Source organism: Musa acuminata, chromosome BXJ3-1 (genome assembly GCF_036884655.1).
Source record: "Musa acuminata AAA Group cultivar baxijiao chromosome BXJ3-1, Cavendish_Baxijiao_AAA, whole genome shotgun sequence".
Lineage (NCBI taxonomy): Eukaryota > Viridiplantae > Streptophyta > Magnoliopsida > Zingiberales > Musaceae > Musa > Musa acuminata.
This window is the reverse complement of record NC_088349.1, coordinates 25,642,197-25,654,657: the sequence shown is the minus strand read 5'-3', so window position 1 is coordinate 25,654,657 and position 12,461 is coordinate 25,642,197. Positions and strand designations below refer to the sequence as shown.

The window sequence follows — 12,461 nt, the reverse complement described above, 5'->3', positions numbered from 1 at the left end:
GAATTCTTTGGAAGTTCGAGAGTTTGTCGGGAGTCCGGAGGTTCGTTGGAAGTGCCGCTAGAATTAACGGAGAAGAAGCTTGCTAGAACTTGCTAAGAAGATCATCGTAAAGTTCAGGAGCTTGCCGGGAGTCCGTCGGAAGATTGCCGAGAGATCATCGGAAGTCCACCAGAAGATCACTAGAAGCCCGCTGAAAGAAACCTAGACTTACCAAACTTGTTTTATTTAGTGTATGCCTAAAAAATCGAAGTTAGTACATAATTAGGGTAAGGTTTTGGAGGTAATCCCATTAAACCTGTTAAGGGCCTACTGGGCCCATAATTGGAATGGTTTGGGCCGGATTTAAGGCCAAATAGGTTGCTGAACCCTGTCTGGCAATGGCACCGCCCGACTAGGGCGATAGAATTGCTTGGGGCGATGGTACCATCGACAATTATTGTTGTCAAGCAGTGGTACCGCCCTGTTAGGCGGTGGTACCGACTTGTCAAGCGATGTTATCACTAGAGCCCAGTCTCTGAGGCTTTGTCAAGTGGTAGTACCGCTAGACTGGGCGATGGTATCACCTAGTATCAGAGTGTTAGGTAGTAGTACCGTTAGTACCCCAAAAACTCGGGATAAGATACTTTTAGGCTTCAATTTTGAAGCCATTGGGACCTACAAATACCCCATTCCTTTCTTCATGAAAATATATAAAACTATGAACAAAATCTTAAAGTTTTGGAGTATGAAAAAATTATAAAAGTGCTAAGTGTCCTCATCTCTCTCTAAGTTTTGTGATCATTCAAGTGAGGTGCGAGGCTTATATGAGTTCTCTCCTAAACCTGTGAAAATGAGAAAGTATTGTAAGAGGGTGGTTGGTCTTCGCCCATTGAAGGAAGACCATTAGTAGATGTTGGTGACCTCGATGGAGGAGGAATCAGAAGTGGACTATTATGGACTTAGCTTATTTTGTCTAAGTCATGCGGCACTTGTACGTGTCCATCCAAAAAGGTCAGCCTCCCCGAAACCTCCTATGGTCCCTTAAGACCTACAAAAGAGAAAACGAGTTAGAGAAAGCGCCTCACTCGGGATCCACAAGAAATCATTTCAGGAAACACTTCATAACCAATGCAAATTACAAAGAGACTTCACAAACTCTGAACGGTCACATAACAAAGGATCCAAAATGGTCTACTCTAGATCAAAATCTCTCACAAGTGTCCACATGACACAACCTTTATTTCCAAGCCTAAAATGGCCACCAAAACTAACTAAATTGGGGCCATTAAGCCTTCAACTGTCCCTCTATATGTTGTGTAAAGCATGAACAAACCAAAAGACACGGACATACATGAGCATTATATTAAACATCCTATTTACAGTTTTGTCCGTGATAGGATGTAGGGCACAACAATTGAACCATTAAAAATCCAGTGTGTTCTTTCCTTACTACTTTCTTTCATTACTTATCTGCACTCTATGCTTTTCATTTACCCTAAGTTATTACTTTCATTGCTTTCTGATATGGGCTTTGATGAAATGATTTTGTCGAATGAAACTTTTCAAGTCAACATAATTTTTATCACTGCACTAATTCACCCCCCCCCCCCTCTTTGTGATGTATTGATCCTAATAATTGATATCAAGCAAGTCACTCTCTTTTTGGTTTGAAACCCAAAAGAGATGGCATTTGATGGCAACCAAGAGGGTCACTCAATCACACGTTCACCCATGTTCAATAGGACGAATTACACCTATTGGAAAAATAAAATAAGGATTTTTCTAATTTTTATGGATTTTGAGTTATGAAATATTATGGAAAATGGCTTTCAAATGTCTTCTCTTACAATGAATGATTGGAATGAGTTGGAGAAGAAGACTTTCTTTTTAAATGCCAAGACTATGAATGCCTTGTTTTACGATTTAGATAAAAATAAGTTTAATCGAGTATCTATTTGTTAAATGATGTTCGATATTTGGCATATACTCGAAATCACTCACGAAGGCATTAGTAGAGTAAAGGAGTCTAAAATAAATCTTCTATTCCATACTTATGAATTGTTTTGGATGAATCCAAGTGAGACCATTGGAGACATATACACCTGTTTTACAGATGTCATCAATGGTCTAAAAGCGCTTGGTAAAAGTTTTTCTAACTTTGAACTCGTTAATAAAATATTGACATCTCTTCCAAAGAGTTGGGACCCTAAAGTTACGGTCATTCAAGAGGCCAAGGATTTGAATAATTTTTCTCTTGAAGAATATATCGGGTCGTTAATGACCAATGAGATGACTTGCAATACTCATGAAGAGCTTGAGAACAACCTTCCAAAGAATATGAAGGATATGATACTAAGAACTCATGAAGACCACTTGAAAGAAAGTTCAAATGATAAGGATTATGATGATGACTTAGGACTCTTGACAAAAAGTTCAAAAAATTCATAAAAAAAAATAAATTTTAAAATAATACAAAAAATAAAATTGAACCCAAGAAAGAACAAGTTATATTCTACGAATACAAGAAGCCGGGACATTTCAAAAGCGAATATTCCCAAGTGAAGAAATAACAACCAAAGAAGAAGAAGGTGCTCAAAGCAACGTGGGATGATTTGAGCTATTCTATAGATGAAGAACAAAGCAATAATAGAATCACCAACTATGCACTAATGACTATCAAAGATGAGGTAAGTGGTTCTTTAAATACAAATTTATCTTTCAATGAGCTTTAAAGTGCCTTTTATGATTTGTTCGATGAATGTAGAATAATGCGCAACAAGTATAACTATGCACTAAGTATAATGCTTTTCAATATTATGATATGCTTCTTGATGATGGTATAATGCATGCAAAACTCTAAGAATTAGGCATATTAAATCTTTCTGATGCATGAGTTTCTCTTTTATACTTCTCGGATTTCTTGATTTTTTGTAACTTAAATTTTCTTTTTAAATTGAGATCGTTTCCTATGAATTATTTATCTTTCTATTTTCAAGAAAAGAGATTTGATGTATGAAGTTTGATTCATGGATTTTTGATCTTTCATTTGATGATCGTTTCCCATGAATTCTTCCTCATTCTTCTCACGAAAGAAGAATTTTTATTCAGGGACTTTTAGTATGTGATGATCATTTGCAAGAATAGGGATTTGATTTTGTATGGACATCTTGATTCTTTTAATGAATCCTTTCTCTTTGCTAAAATAGAAGCTTGATTCAATAAAGCTCATTTATTATGGATTTGACTTGGTTCAAATCCTTTCATCAATTTGGTTCTTGATTTCTTATGGAGAATAAATTCTTCCCTTACTCTTCTTCCTCTTTTTATTTTTATGATAAAGGAAGAAAGAAACTTGCATATCTTAAGAAGAACCAAAAAGTTTCTAAGCAAAAATGCTAGCTTCTCACTTTTCATGCATAGTTTTTTGCTGAACTTCTCATGTTTACTAGCATGGATAAATTGGTGTAGAACCTACTTGAATATTTAAAAAAAAACACTTGAATTGTTGAATGGTTCTCCTTTTTGTTGATGACAAAAAGGGAGAAATGTAGCAAATTGATGACAACTTGACATTATGAATGTTTGAAATAATGTGTAAAATGTATCATATCATAAATGCTTGAATGTATTGTGAATACTTGAAATATGATTGGTATCATCTAATATATCATAAATACCTAAAAAATATCAAAATGTATCACATATGCATCATATGTATCATGAATGCTTAAAACGCATCATAATATGGCATGGATACTTGAAAATATTTTATTCTTAAAATCATGCTTGATTTCGTATCATAATGATAAATGTGGCAAATTGATGACAACTTGACATTATAAATGTTTGAAATAATGTGTAAAATATATCGTATTATAAATGCTTGAATGTATTGCGAATACTTGTTGAAATATGATTGGTATCGTCTAATATATCGTAAATATATGAAAAATATCAAAATATATCACATATGCATCATATGTATCATGAATGGTTAAAACACATCGTATGACATGGATACTTGAAAATGTTTCATTCTTAAAATCATGCTTGATTTCGTATCAAAATTATAAATGTCTTTCATTATGATAAGGTATCGAATTTATCATGCTTAATTTCCTACTTCCAATTTGTATCATGCCTCGGATTGATGAATTATCATATTTTAACAAACTTGAAATTTGAACTTTACTAAATTTCATATTTGAAATTTGTATCATACTTGAAAATGATCATTCAATATTGGACTTGAAAATGGATGTCATGCCTTAACATCATTTTGATAAATACATGGTATCGTATTTTGAGATGGTAAAACAGATTAGTATCATAATGTACATGTTCATAAGTTTAAATGCATATAACTTATCGGTTTGATGCTTAAATTCAAAGACCTTAAATTCAAGAGTGACTTTTCTCAAGTATGCCATATAGATAGGGGTAGTTAAGGTTAACTCCATCATCAATTGATTGTCATCATCAAAAAGGGAGAGATTGTTGAATTTCAGATTTTGATGATGAAATCAATTGATAAATTATTTGATCTAATCTATATATTGAGAAAAGTATATAGGATTAACTACTATAGCGATCAAGGCATAAAGCAAAACGAAGTACCGAAGTCAAGATCGAGAATTCTTTAGGAGTTCGAGAGTTCGTCGAGAGTCCGGAGGTTCGTTGGAAGTACCGTCGGAATTTGCCGAGAAGAAGCTCATCGGAACTCGATAAGAAGATCATTGTGAAGTCTAGGAGCTTCCCGGGAGCCCGTTGGAAGATTGTCGAAAGATCGTCGGAAGCTCATTGGAAGAAACCTAGACTTACCGGACTTGTTTTATTTAGTGTATGCCTTAAATGAAGTTAGCACATAATTAGGGTTAGCTTTGAGAGGTAATACAATTAAACCTATTAAGAGCCAACTGGTCCCATAATTGGACTAGTTTGGGTTGGATTCAAGGTCCAAACAGGTTGTTAAACCTTGTCTGACGCTAGCACCACTAGACTAGGGCGGTGGAACCGCCTAGGGCTCAGTCACCAAGAAGCCTGAGCGATGGTACCGTCGACAATTATTGCTGCCAAGTGGTAGTACCGCCTTGTCAGGCGATGGTACCATCATGTCAGGTGGTGGTACCACTAGAGCCTAGTCTTCGAGGCTCTGTTAGGTGGTAGTACCATCAGATTGGGAAGTGGTACCGCCCAGTGTCAGAGTGTTAGGCGGTGGTACCGCCAATAACCCGGAAACCCGGGATGAGACACTTTTGGGCTTCAATTTTGAAGCAATTATGGCCAATAAATATCCCATTCCTTTCTGCATGAAAGTATATTAAACTATGAATAAAATCTTAAAGTGTTGGGGTGTGAAAGAATTGTAAAAGTGTAAAGTGTCCTCCTACTCCCTCTCTATGTTTTATGATAATTGAAGTGAGGTGCGAGACTTGTAAGGGTTCTCTCCTAAACCCGCAAAAAGGAGAGAGTATTGTAAGAGGGTGATTAGTCTTCACCCATTAAAGGAAGACCATTAGTGGATGCTGGTGACCTCGACGGAGGAGGAATCAGAAGTGGACGTCAGTCACAATGACCGAACCACTATAAATCCGATGTATTCTTTCCTTATTGCTTTCTTTCATTACTTATCTACACTCTACACTTTACATTTACCCTAAGTTATTACTTTCATTACTTTCCGATACGAGCTTTGACGAAACAATTTTGTCAAATGAAACTTTCCAATCAACGTAATTTTTATCATTGCACTAATCTCCTCCCCCCTCTTAGTGACGTATTGATCCTAACAAGCTTAGGGTGGTATTTTACCTTTTCCCTATTGATTAGATTTTTGATTGACTTGATTTTTATCAGTTTTATTCTTCCTGTAAGTAGTTACCACCAATGCACTCTCACCCAGTTCCATCACTAGCCTCTCTTCATCTTGAACACACTTGTCAATTAATTTATTGATTGACCATTTGTCCTTATGTGTATTATATGAAATCTTAAAAGGCTCATATTAATGTAGAAGGATATTAATAATATAGTGCACTAAGAAAGATTTTGACATAATAAACTCGGGTTTCTTAAGTTGAGCTGCAATATCTAGCATTTGCATTATATGCTCATGTACACCATTTATGTTGGTGAGTCCGAGGGATGAGAATTTCATTATTAGGGTACTTGCTAGTGCCTTTTCCAAAGTGATTAATTGCTCATCGATAGCTTGTAGCAAGTCTCGGACCTTCTTATGCTGGTCAACAGAACCATGTATGCAAGCAGTTATTTTAGTCTTGATAAACATCACGTTGGGTTGATTGGATCGCTCCCATCGATCATATAATGCGACCTCAACTAGAGTACTGGTATTAGTGACTATAGGTGGTTCGTCCTTCCTAATGGCATAATCAATATCCATCCGCTCTAAATGGAGGAGAATTCACTCATTCCATATCTTATAGTTATCACCCTAAGAATGTCACATCAAATATTAAAGAAATTAACAGTTTGAGAAACGACATAAAATCAAATATGTTATGTCAAAATTTGACGCTTAATAGTTGAAATTGCATGTTTTACCAATGTTAAACATTCCAAAAGATAAATCTCATGACATAAAAATTGCCTATGGGTTAATATTTTAATTCAAATAGTTTCAAATGGTCTTTATGATAAAACTATCAAATTATATTCCAATTCATAATCCGTGTGGGTAAATTATAAATTAATATAATCAAATATTCATATATAATATATGAGCAGTTACCGACTAAAAATACTGAAAATGTTATATCTTTAAGATTTTCAACATGAAATATATCAAAGTTTTAAAAACGAAACCAAAATCAAGCCATATTCATGGCGTAAAAATAAAAACTCTTTCATATCAAGGTAAAGGTTAATCGCTCTGATACCAAATATTAAAAAATTTAGTACAAAAATGTGTTTCTAAACCACCATAATAGAAACACAATAAAACTAATACGGGAACGAAAATTGCGTACCTCTAGCCATTGTTGTCGAGAATTTCAACAATGGTTTCTCTTTGTATTTTGGCACTTCTAGGCTCAGAACTCTCACATTAGATATTGTTGGAAATCCTTTAGACTTGAGAGAGAGATAGAGTCTAGTGACCAAAACCCTCGTTTATATAGACGTTCTCCCATCAAGAACATTTATTGGTACCTTCTAGTAGTCAAGAAATCTATTGGTGCCTAATGGATCCTTCCTATGTTAAACCATGAAGATAAACTTTAGGCCACTATACAACAAACTAAAAATGAAGATATTCAAAGATTTATTAAAAACACATTAGAATCTTTAAGACTAGGTTTGGTCTTTGCCATTTGATTTCCCTTGTTAAGAGCGGGCTTAAGAGAATCATCAATATTGGTAGAACCATAAAGGTTTGAGATGACCCTTGGCTTTGTAATGATTTGGAGAACTATAAAGAACCATTAGAATGATTTGGAGAAGAAGACGTTTTCTCTAAATGCAAAGGCTATGAATGCCTTGTTTTGCGCCTTAGATAAAAATGAATTCAATCGGGTTTCTTTGTGCGAAACGACTTTCGACATATGGCACACTCTTGAAATCACACACGAAGGCACTTCTAGAGTTAAAGATTTGAAAATCAACTTTTTAATGCATGATTTTGAGCTTTTTCGAATGAAGCTGAGCGAAACCATTATTGACATGTACACCTGTTTTACGGATATCATCAATGGTTTAAAAGCTCTTGGCAAATGTTTCTCGAATTTTGAACTTGTTAGTAAAGTTTTACGATCACTTTCTAAAGCTTGGGAATCAAAAGTAACGACAATACAAGAAACAAAAGATTTAAATATTTTTCCACTTGAAGAACTTATCGGTTCATTGATGACATATGAAATGGTGCACAATGCACATGATGAACATGATGAACAAAATCACCTTCCAAAGAACAGGAAGGATTTGGGACATAGAACATTTGAAGACCACTCGAGCATAAGCTCCAGTGATGGTGAACAATAACTACTCACTAAGAAATTTAAAAAATTAAAGAAACAAAATTTTAAGAATAAAAAGAACAAAACTACTTGCTTTGAACGCAAGAAGAAGAACACAAGGATTTGGAGCATCGCCAAAGGTTCGTCGGATGTTCGCCGGAAGTTCGTCGGAAGCTCACCGGAAGAAGCGATTGACACACCAGAGCAAGATGCTGTAAATGTCTTAAGAAATATCATAGTTAGCATGTAGATTAAGTTAGAAATGGGAGATGATCCCATTAACTTAATCTGGGGGCAATTAGGCCCTTGACAGACCCAAATTGGGCCGAATGGATCAGCCCATTTGGACCCATAATTCCTGGCCGACGGTGGCACCACCCAGGGGATGACACCGCCTTGGGCGCGGATGTCTGTAGGGACACGCTCAAGCACCATGACGGCACAGGCGCCCGCCTCCTCGACAACGCGGGCCTGCTCGGGCGTGACCACGTCCATGATGACCCTGCCACGCAGCATCTGCGCCAACCCCACCTTCACGGAGAAGGTGGACGACTTCTTCAGCTCCGTCAGGGTCGCACCGTTGCCGTAGACCATCACGACGCCGCTGTCCGACATGCTCGACGAAATGCTCTCCTCTCTCTCTCTCTCTCTCTCCCTCTCCCTCTCTCTCTCTCTTCCGACGATAGTAGCGGTGAACTAAACGTAGTCTGGAAGCTTCCCCTCTAATTTCGATGCCAATCTCAACTGTAGAGAGACGAGGGTGGGCGGTGGGGGGTATTTGTATGCGGCGGAGTAAAGCATGCAAACAGCGATCGGTCCTAAATGCGCCACGTGGTCACTTCACGGCTGTTCGATTTTTCTTTTATTTTGAGAGGATAAAGGAATTCAAAACTATATACTGTGGCTTATTTTTAATGAAAAATCACATATAAAAAAAATAACTCTGTGAATCGCATAATTTTATTAATTTTAGGAAAGGATAAAAGGAAAAAAATAATTCCTACCTCTTATTTTGGGTTGGCTATTATAAGGCCACCAAAGTTTTTGACTACCTTTTGACCACTATAAAATTTTATACTCTCGTATCCTCACTCCATTAATTATCTTTTCCAATTACTTTATGTCAACTATACTTCAGTTTACTCTTAAGTTGAAGAACTTTTCGAAACGGTTTTCATCGTACGAACGTCGTTTTAATCAACGAAAGTTTTTCGCTGCACTTATTCACCCCCCCCCCCCCCCCCCCTCTTAGTGCTTTTGATCTCAAAAATTGGTAACAGAGTGGGGTTCACTCTCAATCGGATTAAAACCCAAGAGAGATGGCATACGCCAAAAACCAAGATGGTCACTCTATTACATGTTCGCCCATGTTCAATGGGATGAACTATACCTATTGGAAGACCCGAATGAGGATCTTCCTTATTTCCATGGATTTTAAACTTTGGAATATTGTTGAAAATGGATTTTCAAAGTCTTCTCTTCCAATGATCGATTGGAATAAATTGGAGAAAAAGACTTTCACTCTTAATGCAAAGGTTATGAATGCCTTACTTTGTGCACTTGATAAAAACGAGTTCAATCGTGTTTCGATTTGTGAAACTGTATTTGATATTTGGCATACACTCGAAGTTACTCACGAAGGCACAAGTAGAGTGAAAGAGTCAAAAATCAATCTTTTAGTACATTCTTATGAACATTTTCGAATGAAACTGAGCGAGACCATAGGCGATATGTATACCCGTTTCATGAATGTCGTCAATGGTCTAAAAAGACTCGGTAAAAATTTTTTGGATTTTGAGCTCGTCAATAAAATTCTAAGATCCCTTCCAAAGAGTTGGGACACTAAAGTCACTGCTATTTAAGAGGCTAAAGATTTAAACAACTTCCCTCTTGAAAAATTAATCGGGTCATTAATGACCTACGAAATGACTTGTAAAGCTCATGAAGAGCAAGAATACATCATTCCAAAGAACAGGAAGGATATGACATTTAGAACTCTAGAAGACCACTTGAGAGAAAACTAAAGTGATGAGGACTTTGACAACGACTTGGCACTTCTAACAAGGAAATTTAAAAAATTCATTAAAAAAAACAAATTTAAAAATGACACTAAAAATAAACGTGAACCTAAAAAGGACCAAGTTATTTGCTACGAATGCAAGAAGTTGGGACACTACAAAAGTGATTGTCCCCAAGCCAAGAAGAAAACACCAAAGAAGAATTGATGCAGATTTATCATTGATGAATTGTTAAATGCTTTCCATGACTTGTTTGATGAATGCAAAACAATTAGTAGAAAATATAAATTATTAAAAAAAGCATGAAATTCTTATTAATAATTTTGATAAATTAAAAACTAAACATAATGATAGTTTAGCTACATGGATGAAATGCCATGATCTAGAAACTCTCCAAAAGGAGAACTTGCTACTTAAGGACACCTTGAAGAAATTCGAGGTTGGTAGCAAGTCTTTGAATATGATCTTTACAAATAAGGGCCTATTGAATCTCGAATTTTGATGATGAAGTCAATTGTCATTTGTTATCTAATCCATATGCTGAGATAAGTGTGTAGGATTAACTACGATGAAAGTAAGACATACAGTAGGAGTTACGTCGGAGTCAAGATTATGATCATGTTGGGAGTTCGAGAGTTCGACGGAAGTTCGGACAGTCGTCGGAGGTTCTACGGGAACAAATCCGAGAAGTCCAGGAGCTTGCCAAAAGAAGCTCGTCGGAATTCGCCAAGTGGATCATCGCAAGTCCAAGAGTTTGCCGGAAGTCTGTCGGAGCATCGCCGAAGGTTCGTCGGATGTTCGTCGGAAGTTCGCCGGAAGCTCGCCGGAAGAAGCGATTGATGCACCGGAGCAAGTTGTAGTAAATGTCCTAAGAAATATCGTAGTTAGCATGTAGATTAAGATAGGAATGGGAGGTGATCCCATTAACTTAATCTGGGGGCAATTGGGCCCTTGACAGACCCAAATTGTGTTAAATGGATCAATTCATTCGGACCAGAATTCTTGCTAGGTAGTGGCATCGCCAGGGTCGGCGGTGGCACCGCCCAGGAGAGGGTCTCCCAGGAAAGCGGTGGCACCGCCTGGGCTCAGTCTCCGAGCAAGACTGGGCAGTGCAACCGCCCTTGACAAGCGGTGGAATCGCCTAAGCTCGGTCTCCGAGCTCTGCCAGGCAGTGCAACCACCTTAGTTAGGCGGTGGCACCGCCAGGGCTCAGTCTTTGAGCGAGACTAGGCGATGCAACCGCCACTATCAGGCGGTGGCACCGCCTAGAGGCTCAGTCTCTGAGCTGCTAGGCAGTTGTACCGCCCCAGTCAGGAGGTGGTACTGCCAGGACCCCGAAAATCCAAGAAAAGATATTTTTGAACTCCAAATTCAAACTAGTTTGGGGCCTATATATACCCCACCCTTTCCTGCATGAAAGGGCACCGAAAATTCAATCTTACTCTGTGAATTTTAGAGCTCAAAAGTGTTGTAAAGGCTAGAAGTTCTCCTCCCTCTTTTTCCAAGTTTTGATCTTTCAAGAGAGGAGAGAAAAGTTTGTAAGGGTTGTCTCCTAAGCCCATCGAAAGGAGTGAAACTGTAAAAGGGTGGTTGGCTTTCGCCTATTGAAGGAAGGCCTCTAGTGGATGTCGGTGACCTCGTTGGTGGAGGAAGCCAAAAGTGGATGTAGTTCAAGATTAACTGAACCACTCTAAATATCGGTTTGTAGTTTACTGCCTTTTGCTCATTTACGAATGTGTTTCATAGTTAAGTATTTTCCGAATCGGCATTAAGACGAAAATCGATTTTATCGTATGAACATCATATTTCAGTTTGCGCTTACATTCTGATTTCTATCTTAACTACAAACTGCCTTCCTTACTTTAGTTCAAATACATTTCTGTAAGCTTTCAAAGTTATTATCTGCACAAAATGACTTTTACGTCATAATCGGATTTCAATGTACGAACGCAATTTTAATCATCGAAAGTTTTCCGCTGCACTAATTCACCCCCTCCCCCCCACTCTTAGTGCTCTTGATCCTAACAATTGGTATCAGAGCGGGGTTAACTCTCAAACGGATTAAAACCCCAGAGAGATGGCATACGCCGGAAACCAAGAGGGCCACTCTATTACACGTCCACCCATGTTCAATGGGACATACTACACCTATTGGAAAAACCGAATGAGGATCTTCCTTATTTCAATGGATTTTGAACTTCGGAATCTTGTCGAAAATGGATTTTCGAAGTCTTCTCCTCCAATGATCGATTGGAATGAATTGGAGAAGAAAACGTTCGCTCTTAATGCAAAGGCTATGAATGCCTTATTTTGTACGCTTGATAAAAATGAGTTCAATCGTATTTCGGTTTGTGAAACTACATTTGATATTTGGCATACACTCGAAGTGACTCACAAAGGCTCAAGTAGAGTGAAAGAGTCAAAAATCAATCTTTTGATACATTCTTTTGAACTTTTCTGAATAAAACCGAGCGAGATTATTGGCGACATG

At 37.5% G+C, this 12,461-nt stretch overlaps 1 protein-coding gene across 1 annotated transcript; it reads right to left on the bottom strand.

Moving 5' to 3' along the window:
* Positions 1 to 5,134: 5,134 nt before the first annotated feature.
* On the bottom strand, positions 5,135 to 8,670 carry LOC135629229 (pyridoxal 5'-phosphate synthase PDX1-like 4). The gene is made up of 2 exons (XM_065136424.1): positions 8,268 to 8,670; positions 5,135 to 5,284 (listed from the first exon to the last, which is right to left on the bottom strand). The coding sequence occupies exons 1-2, from the start codon at positions 8,565 to 8,567 to the stop codon at positions 5,135 to 5,137; spliced, it is 450 nt and encodes a 149-aa protein (XP_064992496.1). The 5' UTR covers positions 8,568 to 8,670.
* Between the last annotated feature and the right edge of the window lie 3,791 nt (positions 8,671 to 12,461).

Excerpts from the sequence above, each read along its gene's own strand:
- LOC135629229 (XM_065136424.1), bottom strand. The coding sequence starts at position 8,567 with ATGTCGGACAGCGGCGTCGTGATGGTCTACGGCAACGGTGCGACCCTG. Across the intron at positions 5,285-8,267 it reads ATCCATTCGGCCCAATTTGG|AAAGGAATGGGATATTTATT; the intron begins GTCTGTCAAGGG and ends ACTTTCATGCAG.